We start from the raw sequence: 19,235 nt of genomic DNA, 5'->3' as shown, positions 1-19,235 counted from the left end.
AAAGCCTCAGCTGTGGGAGACATACGAATGCATAAAGAAAAGTAGGACTGTAGTCTTCATAGCTGTGGAAGAAAACAGGGGGACCTAGTTTGTGTAATAATTGGCAAAAGCAAATGCAAAAAAAAAAAAAATCAGAGACGTAAGTCTACTTTTTAAAAAATTTCTGAACTGTGTCTAAAATGAGATTGAAAATATTAGAAGTATTAAGATATTAAAAATGGATCATTTAAGCTGTGCTTTCCTGTGTTCTTCTCTCACTGCAAAACAAGAAAAACTCTGGGGTYAGCTCAAAGCATATGTGTCAAATCACTGTCCCAAAGTTTTCAGTTCTGGGAACGACTGCGACTTCTCCCCTGCAGCCTTTCCCCTGCTTTGCTCTTTCTGGAGCGAGTGGTTGAGAAATGGTGCTCCAATAAGCAGGGGGGATTGAACGCGCTGCTGCTGCGTTCAAGAGCAGCCTGGGCACTGAGCTGTGTTTTTCTGCTCCTCTCAGAGCAGTGCTGAGAGGGAAACTGCAGCTGATCTTCATTTTTTCACGCTGCAGATTATCTATCTCTGCCAGAGAAACTCAGCCAGCCCAGGCCCGCTAGGGCTTATTAGCCCATGCACTGCTCTGCCTGCTGCTAGGCGGTAGAAAGCACAGCTAATAATGTATATCTTACTAAAGCAAAAGTGGCACGATGTTGTGCTCTGTCTGGTGCACAACTTCCAATAGGGAATAGGGAAGAAAAAAAAAAAAACAAAAAAAACCTGCAGCAGTAACTGAAAGGGTCACAGATCTGAAAAGGAACCAAGTCTGCATGAAAGGACTTATATTGCATTTCAATGAGTAACTACTTGCCAAGCATTTTAGGACAAGACAGTACGTTTTCATTTGAATAGCAAGCAGTTGTCTTAATATTGTGTCTCCTTTTATAGATTCCCAGTTTCCCATTGACATTGCTGCAGTAAAGAAAGATCATGATTTTCTTGACAAGGACCTTGTAGAACCTCTTTGCAGGTAAATAACACCWGATGTTTCTCTTCTCATGCTTTCCTGATGTTTCTCTTCTCATGCTTTAAAAACATTGGCTGGTGTGTTATTTATAGTAAGGCAGACCAGCAGAAGAGATGTTTGCTTGTGAATTAAGTAATGAGATTGTTCATTTTTAAGAAATAAATGTTAATATGATAGATTAATTTGTCTTGTGCAAGATCCTAGAGCAGGGCTCACTACACTCATAGGAAACATCACAAAATTTTAAAAGGTCTCAAATCCATTTGTTTTGAAAACAGTGAATATGAGAATACAAATATACCTTCCAAATATGAGAAAACCCAAATGAATTAAGGAACACAGGTGTTGCATTAATGACCCTACGTCCAAGCACAGCAGAAAAGGTGAAACCTCACAGTGCATCAAGAAGATGCATCAAGAATTCAGCAGGTACTTTCTCTATCAGGAAACGTGGCTTTCATGCCGCCATGTTTCTCTTGGTGCTCTCCTCTGGACACCAGTAACAGGAACTGTGGGACCAGAACCCCAGAGCATTACAGCTACCATGAAGAGCCCTTGGTCTGTCCCTCCTWTAGGCATTCTCTTTGCTGTTTATCTAGCCTCTTATGTTCTGCCTGTGATGAATTTACTCTATTGCATTGCTCCAGAACTGTCCCCAAAGAAGCAGCTATTCCATAGTAGTTTTGCCAAACCACATTGCGGAGACAATGTTCCCATCTTTTTACTCCTGTGCTCAGCTCAGGCAGGGTCTACTCCATCTCAGTAAAGTGACCCCCAGGAAAAATATGGACTTTGTTACATGTTACGGGTATTTTCACAATACTAACATCAAGATAATTAGATCAAAATCTATCTCCTTTTCTGTGAATGTGGCTAAAGGCATGAGAGGGTATAAGCTCTTCCACTACACTGTGTCCCCTCATTAATGGGATTAATGAGTCCCAAGACAGAGGACTGCAGAGAGCATTTCCTAATTGTAGAAAGCAGGACTGGAAGAGAGTCCCTGTCATCCATCTCTGCATCCCAGAAGATGTCTTCTGACACTGAGGATTTACAACCTTCCCAAGGAATTACCAAAACTACCATTGTCATTTGGCTTTTCCAAAAGTCTTTTGTAGTTGTTTATATGTATAGTTTCCCATTTTGTCAATTATGGATATGGAAAACAGAATATTCTCTGTGACTGATGAGAAATCAATAGGAAAGACCTGGATCCTTCAAAGACTGCTCTCAAGCATGCCAGGGGGCAGAGTAACTCCAGGCACAACCCCACTGCTCTTCTATACAGTAACCTTGTGGAAGGAATGTCTACGCCAGTGTCTAAGAAACCTTCCTCCCACAAACACATCCATCCTACTGCTTCACGTTAGCATGGCAAGAGACATGCTGTGCTGTAGACTGGAACCTTGTGGGAGGGAGGGTGAACTATCCTTTTCCTCCCTTTCTTCACCAAGTTTAAGCAGCATCTGAATGCTCTAGGTTCCAACCATCCTCGTTCTGCTCCCAGAACTGCCCTGAGAAGGCCTTTTCCACAGTATGCTTAAATCTGCCCTCAGACCCTATGTGACCACTTTCGAGACTCAGGGAAAATAGTTTAGTTTCCATCGCTATGTCCTTCATGTGAGAGCAGATGGTGAGCTGCATGTGGCACATTACACAGCTCCATGACTTTCTTTCTTGCCCAGTCTTTCTTCTCTGAAGTAATTAGCAATAGTAGTACTTAAATTAGGGTACTTAAATTAGCATTCAGCACCTACACAGCTAGGTGGGATCAGCTCACATTTTACTGCTTCAGACTCTGGAGACTCACACATAGGTTCTGCACGTACTTTCAGTGGTTACTTCATTTTTTTTTTTCTGTATTTTTGTGCATAAAACAGCAGGAGTGAGTGTGTGTGTGTTTTCTCTCTTCTATTGAAAGATGAGATTCTGGAAGAGAAACCAGGATCTGGAGGGGTGCACTGGTGTGACAATGCTTTATTATCAGCCTAAGGCTTCTAATATGTGAGGAGAGACATAGATTTTTCCAAATGGAAAAGAATATTCAGAGATGAAAGTTTTTATGACTTGTCCAATGATTTTTATCATGAAATAATCCCTGTCACTTTAATTTATGTTGGGAGTTTTCAGGTAGTATAGATCTAAACAGAGAAAACACCTCATATACTAGGTAGAAAAAGAAGTGTTACGTGCAGATTAAATAGATGGAAGAGTGATGTTTTCATTTATTACAATTCATCAGCTCCAAATCTTTAACTGAGAGCAAACCATAAAAGCGGCTGTGCCAAATGTCACATTCTGGTTCGTGTGGAACAGCAGCAGGGTCAGCAGCACCTCCCCTACCAGCAGCATTGCTGTGCTAGCTCTCAAACCAGCATTTTCCAAGCTGGCCACTGAGCTGTAGATCCTCACAGCTTGGCAGACCACCATGGCCAGTTTTCTGCTTTTGCTTTGCTCAGCAGTGGCCTCACTGCAAGATGCTTTCCAGGATCTCACGCAAGAGTCGAAGTCTATGACACACTTTAATGAAATAGCCAAAAAAGATTACAGTTTTGGCATGTACTGGTCACTGTGCTGGGTCCCAAACTTCAATTCTTCAGACACCCAGCCTTCACAGTCAGTCTATAATGCAGAGCAACATGGAGCCGTCATTTTTATTTGGAGGATGGAATGCCAGAATAGAATCAGTTTGCCAGAATGGACAGAATGCCAGAATTGCTTTGAACAGAGTTTTCATTCTGAATCATAACTGCTCTGGAATAAAAACTGAATTTCTCTGCTGCTGTGGAGTGAAATCGGACTCTTTATAATTGCCTTTCTTATAACATTGCAGTATGTGAGACAGTCTGAGGCACAAATGGGGAGAAAGCTCTTCTTTTTTGAGGCAGCTGGTAGGATTCTGTGCAGAATGCCTGAAACTCCCAGCGGTAAAAGATTTCAGTGACCTTTCTGAGACAGTCTAATGCTCCTGCTGTTTACAAGATCATTTTAAAATTTGGCAGCGGGAAGGCCGAATCTGGGGCCTTTGGGTTAGAGGCATATCTTTTTCCCTATCATGAGATTCCATTTGGATTTTATTGAGTAACGAACAATAGAAAATTGCCATGCATTCTGCAGGCAAAGGTTGTCAGCCTGCCAAAACAATAATTGGGCATGAAAATTTTATAGCTGGGTTTCTATGTCYTTTCCAAAATAGCAGTCAACAGATTCTGCTTTGGGAACTTTTGTGACTGCTGTGATAAGAGGGTGAGAAGGAAAAGTCAAGCCATGTTGTACTTTTTGTGTTCATGTAAATACAGCAACAAAGAATGTAAAGGAGAAGTATGTAATACTAGTTTGCTAAGACCCTACTCCAGCCCCTAAACCAAGCTCTTAAAATTTGTAATGGGGAAGCAGCCAGCAGCCTCTTTTTCCAGCCTCTTAGATACCTTGTAAATAATCCAAAGGTCGCTTTAGTGTTTTGAACTGTTGTTGCATAGTCAGTGCAATCTATTGGGTTATATTGCTCTAGGTGCCGTTAAGAGATAAGCCTGGATCCCCACTTGCACTACAGAAAGCCCAGCTTTGAAGTCAGTAGAAAGACTCCCATTGATCTCAAGGAGTTTCCTCAGGTGAACATTCCATGTGAAGTAGTTCAGCCCATTGCAGCAATGATAATAAGTGACAGGACTGGAAAATAGTGTAGTCTCTATCCACAAAACTGGTGGAGCAGGCATGTGGCCRTGTGAGCTTCCCATTCCACTCCCTCCATGCCACAAAGACTCAGTGTTGAGTCTTCAGCAGAGCCCAGCACAGGGGCTCAGATGCTCTCTTCACACATTCTGCAGCACCAAAAGCAGCCCTCCAAGTACATGCATCCTCTTTTTGCACCTAAGCTTGACTAGGAATAATGATAAAACTGAGAAATAGTGTAGTATTTCCCTCAAGGAAGAGTTTAGAGAACCATATAATGTGTTCTCCTGATAGGTAAGAGAGGACGTGGCCCATTCTCCAGGGGCAGGAGACACTGGTGAAGTCCATGTCACCCCATCCTACTGCCTCCTGGCAGAAAAACTTCTGCATGGCCTTCTGGTGCCACTGGCTGTATGCCCACCAGCAGCTTGGGAGCAGCTGCAGACAGGTTCAGGGAGATTCTTGGAGCTCCAAGTCACTCAGAGGTTGTCTTCAGAGTAGCTGGACAGCTCTTTAAGCAGGGCAATAGGCCAGACACAGGGTTTCACAGTTAATGAAATTCTGTTTTGCAACAGATTTGTGTTTATTTGCACTGCTTGGTGCTGTTCAGTTTGTAAAAGGGAGAGACTTCCTGCTCCTGAAGCGCTTCCATCATAAGGGATAGTCATACTCCACCATGAGTAGGGTTCAGCACCCCAAATGCCATCTAATGTCATCTTTAATCTCCTGGGCTATCTGAGACTTCCCCGTGGGCTGGCTGACACAGGACCAGCAGCAGCTGAAGGCAAGATTGGTTCTAAAGGGGATCTGAAATAGCACTAGGCACTTCCACCTGGGCACCTGAATTGCTTCCCTGATGTTTAAGGATTGAGTCAGTGGACATCTGTCATGTTCATGCCCTAGAGAAGAAATAAGGTTAATGTCAGCGAAGCACTTGCTATAGTAAGTATTTTGCAGTCTTCCCCTGAACACTGCACAGCTTCCCAGACAAGCATTCAAAAGCATCCAGAGATTACTTTTTTCTTAAATACCCCACATCTCCTGTGTTACATACAGACATGTTTTATTTTACTTTTTTTTTTTTTTTTTTTTTTTTTATCTCCCTTAAAGGTTAGCAACAGGCAGGTTTTTTTCCTGTATTTCTAAGTAGAGACATAAAAGTATTAGTAGCATTTCCAAGGCTTCTCTCACTTTTCTGGGACATCAGTGACAGCCATTTGTAGCCAAAGACTTATTTTTTTGGTAATTTTTTTTGAGAACTTGGCTGTCAGTCATCTAGCAGCTATATGCTGATGAGAAAAGCTCTCTGCCACCACTGGCACACCACCAGGATATGGAAAGTTGAAACAGACTGGCTTTGATTGGAGTTGTTAGTACCAGGCAAGTTAACAAATCTCATCATTAGTTCTCTAATTTCACTGGCAAATCTTTTCACATTGAAAAAGCCCCAGAAAGCATGCCCTTATTTTGTAGATGGATACATTTACAARCTGAGGTTAAGTCCTTGGCTCCCATTAAAGAGTAGTTCTCTTTCTGATGGAGGGGATTCTTCATAGAAAAAGCAGATTAGAAAGCAACTGGGATAATGATTTAGTTTTCTGGAGCTGCAATCTAAGTATTGACGTTCACTTTCAGAGAGCTGACCGGTCAGTTCTCTGCTGAACTGATCTTGCTCTCTAATATGGTTAGTGATTGCTTCAAATTGTTTGATTTGTTTGACCCTTGGATTTCTGCATTTTTCCACACGGAAGATGGATGCCCTTTTTAGAAATGCCATGACATATTCCATGACATGTTCTGCTTCGGCTGCACATCCAGAGTTACCCGGGCACAAGCAAGGCAAAGTATAAGGCACTGGCTGCTACTTTCTCTACATCATGTTCCTAAAGTGCATTGTTTCTTCCATTATGTTTAGAAGGCATACAACATTATTGTGAGTAGAAGAGTATACACTGGCTCCTGTATTTCACATGTTTTGTTCTATATCTACTCCTCAACAGCAACTGCAAAAAAAAAAAGGAATAAGCACAGGGCTATTTTCTAAGCCASAGACTCATGACACAAGACCCATATTGCAGCTCCATTTTTCAGGCAATATTTCTTCAGTGCTCATTCTTACAGAGATGGGCGAGTTAGAAATTAGACACATCAAGTTTGATGTGCAACTTCAAAGGAGGCAATGGTTCCTCAGAATTTCTGAGTGTCTCATCATGAATTTAGGTGTCACCTTTCTCTGGGAAGTTTCTTTCCCATTCCTGTTCTGGCCAAACACCCCAGCCATGTTGTGACAGCAGCAGTTGGACAACATCCAACAGACACAGCCTTTCTCTCCCACCGTCTCTGAAAGAGAAAGGAAACCCAGCCCGGAGGCTCAGATAGGAGTACAAAAACAAGGGGACAAACCAAGGGGACCCGACAGCTTTCAGGTAAAACTAACTGCCACTGTAGAAACATTCAGATATGTTTTTAATGGATCATTCTGCAGATTAGTTTGGTTTATCCCATTTAAATCCCATATTGGCTTGATTTAGATGTGCAGGTGTGAGTGCCTTGACAGCTGATGAGTTGAGCTGTGGTGCACAGAACAGCCTGGGCAGGTAGAAATGCTCCTACAAGCTTGTCTCACTAACACAAGCTGTACTAATAGGAAGTGCAGGAACTCACACCTAAGCTTTCAGTTCACCCCTTGAAGGAAACTGTTTCCACAAATAGAAAGCTAGAAAAATAGAAAATACATCTTGGCTTCTGTATATTTACAATCAGTGCAGATATCCRGATTTAAACATTTTGTACTCAGAAGAAGCACTGAATGTTATTCAGCCAGGGCCCCAACAAAATGAAACTTTGGGTTGAGAAATTCCATGTTTGGGCAAAAGATGAGTTCTGCAATGATAGATGTAATCCCCGAGGAGGAGGATTTGTGGGCAGAAGGCTGAAAGTATAGTTACAGAACCACAAAGCCTGCAATTTATTGCAAGGACTTACTACCATGCACATGGGATATGCTGATGCATACATCACACTCACATTAATATGGGTGCAGGGCTTTCTGTTACGGCATAAAGGTTTTATTGGCTCGAGTTAGGGAAGAGTATTTTATCTACAAATGAGGAGGTGTTATTTTGTGAGGGCAGTTCTATAAAGAAGATCTACATTTGGTAGGCTGGTTCTTTTCAAGTGGTGGTAGTTAGAGAGGATTTCTAACATTATAATGAGTCCCAGGGAAGCATATACTAATAAGATCTCTCTATGACAGAGTTTAGTATTGACATGATATTTYTTCACATGCCCTTATAATTTACCACATACATTTCAGATGCTTCCAGTTCTATAGATTTGCAGGTTCTCATCCTGGTGCCCAAAGGCAAAATAGAAATTGTGCTGCAAAGATACATCTGATACATAGGGCTTATAGAAGAGTAGTGTGGGTGCATGTCTCAACTCTTCCCTGCCTCATTCTGAAATTCAGCCCTAAAACAGGGAAACCTTTAAAGTTGAATGTATTTAACACTGAGACTTTGTTGCTTGTGGAAGATGGATAGTAGACCTTAAAGAGGAAGTAAAAATAAAGCAGTTCTGATTAGCATAGTACTATCACTACCGAAGGAGCACATTTTGCAGTGCTCTGACTCCCTCTGCATATGGATGCACACACACATGCAGTGTTCACTTTCCATATGTATCAGGTTGTCATTTCAACCCGGTATCGTCATGGGATAGCCTTGGATTTAATGAGCAGAAGCCAAACAGAAATTGTTGTATTATCATAACATGCAAAGCATAGTCTATAATCACTAAGCAATGTTTAGTTAACACAATGTTACATTTGTGGCATATTGGGTGTGTTAATCTGTCTGTCTATAAGATCTATAGGTTTAGGGGAGGAACTATTGACCATGAATAAATAGTTACTACAATTTCTCCTTTATGTTGACTTTTTTAAGGAGGTACTAACTGTCTAAAGTGAATAGCTTTTCTTTTTCTTTTATCTTTCCCAAGTGCTTTGAAATTAGCATTTACATGGTGCTTTGAAATACCAAGCATTTACATTAAATCATTTTATATTAATTATGCTGCATTCCTGCACAAGGCAACTTATCTCCTCACTCTGGTTGTTTCTCCATCCATAAAAAACGTTTTTTCATATCTATTTCCTTTGTTAAGTACTTAAAATACTATGAATTAAAAAGCAATATATAAAAGCTGGCTATCAAGCAGTGTGAAGGTAAGATGCCGCTTTAAAGCAGTGGCCTTAAAGCATGACATAAAATGAACAATATCATTTTTAAAGCTTGTAGTGCAGAGTTAGCACCCTACAGGCAGATAAGAGAAAAGCTTTTGAAATTATGAAAAGTTGTGCCCTTTAATCAGCAACTGCTAATCTTTTGAATGTGCTTTACCCCTTAGACGACTGAACACACTGAACAAGTGCGCCTCAATGAAACTCGATGTGAACTTRCAAAGGAAAAAGGTAAGAAAACACCATGAAATGTGCTGGCTTTGTTCAGAGCTTTTTGATAAGAGTGCCCCAAATTAGGCTGTAAGTCAGTAATGCTCTTAAAAGTAAATTAAGTATATTTGACTTTGAGTATGCATGTCAGCATTTTCTGGAAGGGCAAAAATTTGTGGAATCTTGAAAATAAAAAAAAACCCGACTATTACAGCAGGAACAAAACATCCTACAGCRTGTATTAGAAGGGCACGTGCAGTATTTATAGCTTGATATGTGAGCAATTTAAGTTAGTGGGTGAAAAGATGGTGTTTTTTCATCACATTGGCTTGTTTGCCAAAGCATATGAGTACTCAGTGGAACATCCTGCTAGGGAAAAAAATGAAAACAATAGCTTTTCTTTATTTCTTGTACTGCCTTATTCCCAGTTAATAATATGAAAATAGACCCTGTCATCCTTACAAACTCCTGTGTAACATGGGAATTACTTGAGGCTTAAAGGGTTTCAGGGAGGAATGCAGAAACTGCCTATTGATTTTGAGAATTTCGTAACATGTCCAGCAGAACTGCTGAGCATTTGGTTTTCTAGTCACAAATTCCCCAAGGCTCTTCAGCAGTGTACCATGGTAATCGTTGCCTCTGAGAAATCTTGGTACATGTTTTTCCTTCCTTAGAAAGTTTGCCTAATGCTTTTTGAAAACTACCTCTAAGAGTTGCATTTTTGGTGTCATTGCAAATTCAGTCTATTTATCCCCTATTCAGCGTGTGAGGGAACTCAGACAAAAAATGATTTAATGTCTGGATAGTCTGTCACCTTCTGCACATTCGCATTTGTTCTTCGGTGTATATAGCCTCTTCAGCATGCATTTTGTCCATTCAGTGAAACCACAGGGATCCCATCTCTTCACAGCTTCAGACCTGATGGATTTCTATGTCTTTGATAAGTGCCAATACTTTCCACATCAAATACCCACATCACGCCTGACAGAGTGAACGGTAAAATCCCCTGACTACAATGCTAACTTTATAATGTGGGCAGGCAGGCACTATAGGAAGAGGCTGAGCTCATTCAGCGAGAGCGAACTCACTAAATCCATTGTATCGTTGACCTTCTTGGAGTGATTTCCTTTCTGTTGCCTGTGCACATGTACATGAGTTCAAGCAGAGACTCGGGCACTGTGCAAGGGACAGAATTGCAAAAAGTTTAGCATTCATACCCATGAATGCTGATTGTCCTGGGGAAAATGTATTTGTATGTTAGCTCCTCTCCTTCCCTTCAACAAGTATTCTGGTTTTCTTGGGAGGTTTGTATGCTTGCTTGCTTCTTTAAGCTGATTATATCAGAAAAAAATACAAAAGGAGAGAGAATTTTCTTGCTATCTTTGACTAAAACTTGCTGCCACCCCTTGCTATTCAGAATGGTTTGAAGCCATCGACTATTCTCCTCGTGTAAGTCCCATCTCCTCATGTAAGTCCCATATTTTGCTGAGGAATGAGATGGTCATACTCGGCTACCTGTTCAGTGGGACAGAAGCTAGTTGGGTCTTTACATGCATGAGGCCAGGGAGAGCCAGAGCTCASAAAGAAGGAATGGCTGAGATTTGGGGCAACAGGTGGAGAGAGGATGTGACGGGAGGCCAAGAGGAAGGAGAGACTGGTAATGAAAGGTCAACATAAAACCTAGGAATTGGGACTGGAACTGAACATTCACTCAAGAAAACTTTTTTATTGATGCAATAGTTTTTCTCTAATAGTTTTTGTAGTCTTCTGAATGGCAAGATGCACAGGCAGATTGGTTTGGAGGTTCAGCATAACTGGTTTGCATAGGACCCATGCAGTTGCTTGAGTAATTCATCAAAATCTGGCAAAATAAGCTAGTAGACAAGATCAGYGTGAAAGCCAACAAGGGGTGAGTGTTCCTTGCAGCCAGCTTCCCACCTGCTCCATGCTCAGATATATGTCCACTCCGTGGGGAGTTAGCTGCTCTCCTGCCATTATCCTCACTGTGAAGCACAGAGGAATTCTCGGATATATGTTGTAACCATGTCTATAAGTGATTTGGACAGGCAAAGATTAGCCTTTGGATTAACTGCCTTCTGCAGCTGTCGATTTATGAGAATTCCTGCCCCCAGCTGGAAAAAATATGGCAAAATTCCATTACAAATAAACCTACATTTTGTCTTTTGTTAGTGTCCCTCTATATCTGAGGACACTAATGAATTCCAGTCAAAAAAAAAAAAAGAAAAAAAAAAAAAAAAAAAAAAAAAAAAAAAAAAAGAATGTACTATTTGAAACCAACTGTGACAAATCTATGAATCAAAAACTCATTCTCTTTGGCTAATATTATCAGTCTTATGTGTTAGTCTGACATCAGACTGTTATCAGGCTAACGTATCACTTCCCAAGAAACTTGCCTCTTCTCGTCTTCCCAACCATCGTGGTATTAAAGGGACTTTCGAATATGCTCCCAAGTCATTTACTTGAATTGAACCTAGGAATTTACAGTCACTGCTATGAGATACTGCCCAATCTATGTAAAATGAATCGCTAYTTTCAGACCCACTCTTGGGCCACTGTCACCACGGCTGGCAGCTGGCAAAGTCCTCGCTGCATTTCTCAGCACTGTCTCATTCGTGGCTGCTCTCTGATATCTAACAAGAGCAGTGGGTCATTCGGAATGTCTGTGGGCTCCAGAATTTCTCCTGCGGCCATTGCACAGAAAAGCACATTATGTCACAGGCCACACAGTGCCGCAGAATTTGGAGTGAGTCACCGTGGCAGCAGTTCAGAAGGCAGATATTTCATGTGCTTGATCTTCCGTCGGATGAAGCACAGCAAGCCTGTTTCATTCCMACTTAAAAAAATAATAATTTATTTTCCTCCATATTAATTAGATATTTCAACAGCGAAACCCCCCCATATTTTCTGATCAGTCAGGACAGACTGTGCCTGCCTGTGCTGTGGTTAGATGCACAATTTGTTCAATACCAATATCCTTTTCTGCTCGTCTCTACCCACTTTAAAAAAATCTTAATACTTACTTTCCTCTAAAAATAATTTAGAGTAGATTCACCACTGAATTTCTGTATATTTCTGTCTTCTCCTATTCTCTGCCCTCCTCTTGGTGTTTTCACACAATGTCTCTAGCACTTTGGCTAGTTTAATAGATTCCAGCTTGCAGAAGACAGGCTAAATCCTGTCAGTTCATACAGTAATGTCAATGTTAACTACAGGGATTTGTGTCAGCCAACAATCTTCTTTAGGGTCCTTTTAGTATATTGGGAATGTACAATAAATAAAAAATGTATATTTTTATCCTATTGGCTGGTGCCAGCAAAGCTTCAGCAATGGTATGCTTTGTAGATATAATTAACACTGCTAAATATTTAAAAGTACATGCCCTTGCGGTTTTTAAAATATCCACTTTGTGGCACTGCTAAGACCACAATAGATGGATTTTTAAGTGTCTGAGTGTGTGCAGTCCTCCTGCATATACTCAGTCTAGCAGCAAACTGCCGAGCTGAAGCAGAAGGTAGAGCTCTCTAATATGCCCCTCTTTCCTGATGCAGAATGACCCAAGTAGTTTTAGGCATTTCTGCCTCCTTTCCTGCTGCTTCTCTAGCTGCTTATTTTTATTCTGTAGCTGGCAGCAGAATTAGGGCATCTGCTTATTCCTCCTATGAGCAAACATCAGCTGGAGAAGGACTGCTTACCTTAACATAACACATAAACCAGCAATGTCTAAACCCCAAATTTATTGTTTTACAAGCAGTATTTTATTTTATGATTTGGACAAGATCCAAAACATCTGGCCAACTCAAAGTGATAAACTGTCAAAAGCTTATGCTATTAGAGAGACTTGACACTCTGATCACATCCTTCATATTCTGAGATTTAGTGTAATTTAAGATTTGGAGGTTATTTTGAAATTTATGTTTTTCAATTAGATAAGTCAATGAAGGTCTAGYCAGAGGTAGAAGATAACTTTACCATTAAAACTCCATAGAAAAATATTTCTAATAATAGACTCCTAACATGAGGGTTTTTTTTTTCCAGTCCCAAAATAGTCTTTTTGGTTTAGCACCTCATTTTAGTCTGACAGCCTGTCATATTTTACTGCCTTCATGCTGCTTCCAAGAATGTGAAGAGCTGTTTGGATGTCATGTAGGTGAAAATAGTTTGCTCTGCCTTAAAACAGATGCACAGGAACAAGGCAGTATAAGCCCTGTTCAAAGTCAAGGCGGGGATGCTCATTATCAGCTGGGGGCTTCATACTCTTCGAGCACCCTGAGCTTGACCACAACTGCCCACTTAGGTTGCTGAAATATAAATGTTGTGAGATTTACATGGTCTTTGAGGTTTATTGATGCTATTGGAAATGTTTATTTACTTCTCACTGCAAAAGTAAGTGCATCCCAGAATATATACTGCCTTGAGTGCTTAAATGGAAAGRTGCTTGTAGTGCTTAAAGAAAAGGTGTACAAGTGCTTCACGTGTAGGCACATTGCTCTAGTTCCCAGCTACTTCACAGTCTTTCTTGTGTGTTTCTGAGCACCTTCCCTGCAAGTTCAGATCCACGTACAAGCACATTTCAAATCCTTTTCTTTATTCTGAGCAGTCACTGTAGGCCATCAGGTTTGTGCATAGACCAAAGACCCCACTGAAGCCACGAGGTGCTGATACAGCATGTCTCATCCACTCATGAATCTGTAACGAAGAATTTAGTGTTTACCCATTAACCTGCTCACTGCAGTTTTTACAATGAAACAATGAAGGCTGGAATTAAAGTGTTGATGACCAGTATCCCAAGTTTAGATGCCTGGCAGCCTTTGTTTCTCTCCTGAGTAGTACAGTTCAATGGAAATAATTCAGTGGAAATAATACACACCTGCTCTTAATGCATTCTACTTGCTATTTTCCAGAGTGAAGATTCAGATGAGGAAGACCTCTGTGCTATCAGTAATAAATGGACTTTCCAAAGAACCAGCAAACGATGGTCTCGAGTGGACGACATTGATGCTTTGTTTCACCGATCAGACAGACATGGGTCTTCTGGGGACATTAAAATGAAAAATACAACAAGCAGTGAGAGTGTCCTTACAGATCTGAGTGAACCTGAGGTTTCATCTATTCACAGTGAGAGCAGTGGGGGAAGTGACAACAGGAGTCACTCTGGCATCAGCAGCACTGTCAGGGAGCTCTGTGACTGCTCTGGCCAGCATGATGTAGAAAACACAGTTCTGCAAGACTCTACTTCAGTAAGCATTGCCTTGGCCCCCAAAGACAACGTGAAGAATGAGAAACCAACACGAACAAAAGCAAAAACCTTTCTGAAACGTATGGAGACACTAAAAGCAAAAGGTGTACATGGAAAGCTAAAAGGCTCAGGAAGAACAGGTCCTTTAGAGATAAGTGGACCTGTTCTTCAGTATGAGCCCAAGTCCTTGAAAGACATGCACTGTGTACAGATAGTCAATGGTGGTCTCCAAAACTTAGGACAAGATTCAGTGAAAAGAGGACTCTCCTTCTCTGCCAAATCCAGCAGTGACAGCAGTCAGTCTGAAAACAGCAGCAGTGGGGTGAGCACACCATGTTTGAAGGAACGCAAAGGTCATGAAGCAAACAAGAGAGGTGGGATGTATTTGGAGGACCTAGATGTTCTGTCAGGAACAGCTGTACGGCAAGTGGCAGACCAAAACAGAAAAAATGAATTTCATTCCCAAGAGAACTTGGTTGTACACATTCCCAAGGATCACAAACCAGGGACCTTCCCAAAGGCACTCTCTATTGAAAGCCTTTCACCTACAGATAACAGTAATGTAAACTGGAGGACAGGCAGCATCTCCCTGGGAAAACAGAATTGCTCTACTCCAAAAGAAGCTGGATTGATAGCTTGCTGTTCAAAAGAGAGCAGAGTTAGTATTTACGACAATGTGCCAGGTTCCCACTTGTATGCTAGCACGGGGGACCTCCTGGACTTAGAGAAAGATGTCCTTTTTCCTCATTTAGATGATATTTTGCAACACGTCAATGGACTCCAGGAGGTGGTAGATGGCTGGTCAAAGAATGTGTTGCCAGGTCTTCCAGTTGATGACATGTCCATGAAAGAATCTCCGTCATTGCCTTTCCAGTCACCCACACAGATAACACTTGATTTTGAAGGGAACTCTGTCTCTGATGGCCGGACCACACCAAGTGACATGGACAGAGACGGAACATCACTGAATGAGTCAGAAGCCACCGGTGTTAGGGACAGGAGGGACTCTGGGGTAGGAGCATCTCTCACAAGGCCAAGCAGGTAGGTGACAAGATTCTGTACACAATTCCAACTTCCTTCTGTATTAACAAAGCAATAACTTGTGAAATACAGTATAGTCTGTATAGACTATAGTCTGTAGTGAAGCCTAGGCATCACAAATGTAGGATGTCACTATAGTACTTGMTTGCATGAGGAGGAGGACTTCACGAGGCAAAGGACTACTTCTGGGAAAGGGATATCTTCCTTTAGAAATTCTTATGTGGAACCAATGGAGAAACAGTGTAAATTAGCACATATTTTTTTCTTTCATGAGCCATACTGTTATAAAAAAAGACCATGTATGCATCACAGACATTATGTATGTGTCATTAGCCTCGTGCATGTTTTTACACACTGATCTGCTTCAAAATTGTGGCACTTTGTTCTCACAGAGAATTTTCCTGCCCCTTATTCACTCCCTCACTACTTTACCTGGCTGGACAAAATGATTATATATGATTAACCTGTTAATAAAGGTGAAGAGCAGGATTTTGCTAAAGGTTTGGAAACCTGTCATGAAACAGAGAGATTAGTTCCAGGTGAGCACTATTCTGAGTGAAGTGCTTTCTGGATCTGTACTGCTTTGTGTAGTGTGGGTTCATATGTGTGGAGGCAGTAAGAAAACATTAAACATTTGACACATATCCCACTGGGAACTGGATATCTGACACATATCTCACTGGACCATGAGACAGCAGTGTGCCCTGGTGGCCAAGAAGGCCAACGGGATCYTGGGGTGCATTAAGAAGAGCGTCTCCAGCAGGTCAAGGGAGGGGATCGTGCCCCTCTACTCAGCCCTGGWGAGGCCACATCTGGAGACTGTGTCCAGTTCTGGGCTCCCCAGGACAAGAGGGATGTGGAGCTGCTGGAGAGAGTCCAGTGCAGGGCTACGAGGACGATCAGGGGCCTGGAACATCTGCCCTATGAGCAAAGGCTGAGAGAGCTGGGCCTGTTCAGCCTGGAGAGGAGAAGGCTGAGGGGGGACCTGATCGGTGTCTATAAATACCTCAAGGGAGGCAGTGAGGAGGAGGGGGCGGCCTCTTTTCAGTGGTGGACAGTGATAGGACTAGAGGAAACGGCCACAARCTGAGGCAGAAAAAGTTCCACAGGAACTTGAGAAAACACTTCTTKMCWGTGAGGGTGMCAGAGCCCTGGCACAGGCTGCCCAGGGAGGCTGTGGAGTCTCYTTCTCTGGAGATCTTCCAAACCCGCCTGGCTGCCACCCTGTGCCCYGTGCTCCGGGTGTCCCTGCTGGAGCAGGGGGTTGGACTGGATGATCTCTAGAGGTCCCTTTCAACCTTAAAGCATTCTATGATTCTAAGACACTTTCTGATCTGGCRTCAGTGTTGTCAAATCCTCACAAAAGATTCTGCCACAGTTTACTTCCATTCATGTTTGCTCACCACCATCACATGCAGGCAAACTCGAGGAAACTACTAAGTAAATAAGCAGTGCCAAAGTTTGCAGGATTTGAGCCAAAGTTCGTTTTTAACAAAACAATAAACTGAAACAAGTTGTTTCCAGTATATCCAGTACWTAGATAAAGTTTATTGAGGTAAAGAGGAGAATAGCTCAATAGCCTGGTGGATATGRTGTTGCCTAGGAGACACACAGTTCAAACTCTCTACAAAAAAAAAATCCTCAACGATTTTATAACAATGATTTTATTTGAAGAATGTCATCTCCAAATACCTTGGTGGCCACAGTGGTCTCTTGGGAGGTGGGGGACCAGGCATCAAGTCCAGTTCTGAGTCAGGGAGAGAATATTTGAATCTGGATCTCACACATCCTGTTGGAAATGTGTGGGCTAGAAAACATAACAGGCAACATTGCTTCCCTACGTCCATAAAAGGGGCCCATGCCTCATTTGAATTTAACACAAAAATTTTAAATATGGCCATTTCCAAAATTAGGTAAACAGWTTATTTCTTTGGCCTCCAAGCTACATTTTCTTTCAGTTGTCACACCTTGAACCATAAGTGTGTGCATATATGTGTGTTTATGTATTGCCTAGTCTTTTCTCACAGTATACCACCTTTTTCTGCCCAACTGAAACACTTCATTGTCTGAATTTCTATTGTTTCTTTTGCTGAAGGCGGTTACGGTGGCATAGTTTCCAAATTTCTCATCGGCTGAGTCACTCCATAGCATCACTTCACATCAGTAATCAGTCAGCAGCCCAACTGAATCTACTACAAAAATTCTCTCTACTTCGTCTTACRGCCATCATGGAAAAATACTCCATGTCAAACAAACATGGTTGGACCTGGTGAGTACAACAGAGCACTAGAAAAGAGATATCTATAGAAGAAAGAAATTTCTCCCAATTCTATAATTCTAATTGCTAGTTCAATAAACAGGGTTAGGAGGAACAACTTAGTTTATCTGTAGAGTTTGGGACTTTTCATCCATAGCTGCCTACTGACTCAGTGTAAGAAAGTCAGAAATAGATCCTAGAGATCTGACCTCATTACTGTACTCTAAATGTGAGACAACCCCAGCCTCTCTAACAACATTCAAGTTCCAGAAAAATAAACAGGAGTAGGAGAGAGTGATTAAAAGGAGGAAATGTTTAAAATAAGTCATCCCCCATATTCATTTTGTGATTCAAAGGAGRCAGCTGCTGTTAATACTATATTCAATATTGTCTTATTTGTGCTTTAAAAGAATAGTTAAACTAGATAAAGGACTTTCCTATAGAGACTGGAAGATAGACAGCTTTAGACGAGATCTCACTTGTGTTACATGTTGCTTGYAGACATAACAGCTACCTGGACATTCAGATTGCAGAGTTGAGGGCAGATGGACAGGAGGGCTGACAATGACCTCCCCTTTTAGTGCAACCAGCTGCAAAAGTCTTTCTGTTTCGTAGCATGCTAACCTTAAGGGTCATGCATACTGAGGTATCTTGAAATGGAAATAAACACAGATAAGAGGTTATCAATATCTGGGAAATTTAAAAAAAAAAAAAAAAGACAGTAGAAACTTTACTAATTACTCAGAAACACTAAGTCCAAAAATAATATGACAACATTTGTATTGTGCTTTCCTTGTTCAAAGTGCTTCACCAAATATCACATTGCTTATATCACATACTGTGAGCTAGATAAGGCAAGTCCACTTGTAGAAATAGAAAAATAGATATAAGGAACTACATGTGATCAGCTTCACTAACATCAGCCACTCCCAAAAGTTGGGAGCCTCGTCTGAGCAAGTCTGGTCAGCTGGCTCTGTTGTCAGTGGTAAAAGACAGGCAACCCCAAAGGCAACTCATTCTACTCAAAACAGAGGAGTYGGGTCACCCTCCAAAAGTGACTCCCTCGAAAATGAGCAGAGTAAGCTGAAACTGCTAACTCTATCTTAATAATGTCCTTTACATAGCTAAAAATAAATAGGTTATACCCCCTGCCCACTGTTCTTATTTAGTGCAGTTCCTCTGCCTCTCTGTACTGACATAAATCTCACCTTAACCAACTCCAAATAAGCAGATTAGAATATAGTAAATGGTAGATCTTGCTGTTTGTGGAAATGTTTTCCCGTCTGACAAATATTTCTTCACTTTGTATAATCAGTCTCTAAGAATTTATAAGCAGTAGGATTCTAAATAGCTGTAAAGCTGTRTTCTGTAGTCCTTCAGTAGGTCATTTAATCCAAGGTTTATCTCCTTCCAACACAGAAGAGAAAATCTTGGTCATATTTGGGTCATATGCATCAATCTTTTTAATCCCACTGCAGTCATGACTCCCACAAAGAGAATCCAGTCTTTTCTCATTTGCACTGTCATTTACTGAAGAAAGCTCACCAGCTTCACCAAAGTA

General features: G+C 41.4%; 1 protein-coding gene across 1 annotated transcript in view; it reads left to right on the top strand.

Annotated features, from left to right (window-relative positions):
• STARD13 (StAR related lipid transfer domain containing 13) overlaps positions 1-19,235 on the top strand; it is a 69,339-nt gene that overhangs the window by 35,225 nt on the left and 14,879 nt on the right. The window contains exons 3-6 of the mRNA XM_026049830.1: positions 919-1,000; positions 9,077-9,140; positions 14,042-15,417; positions 17,513-17,686. Coding sequence (XP_025905615.1) covers positions 9,108-9,140; positions 14,042-15,417; positions 17,513-17,686 — 1,583 coding nt within the window. The 5' untranslated portion in view covers positions 919-1,000; positions 9,077-9,107. The remainder of the gene's footprint in view (positions 1-918; positions 1,001-9,076; positions 9,141-14,041; positions 15,418-17,512; positions 17,687-19,235) is intronic.

The sequence above is a fragment of the Nothoprocta perdicaria genome, unplaced genomic scaffold (genome assembly GCF_003342845.1).
Source record: "Nothoprocta perdicaria isolate Ctin4 unplaced genomic scaffold, notPer1 scaffold_62, whole genome shotgun sequence".
NCBI lineage: Eukaryota > Metazoa > Chordata > Aves > Tinamiformes > Tinamidae > Nothoprocta > Nothoprocta perdicaria.
This window is presented reverse-complemented; position numbering and strand designations above follow the sequence as displayed.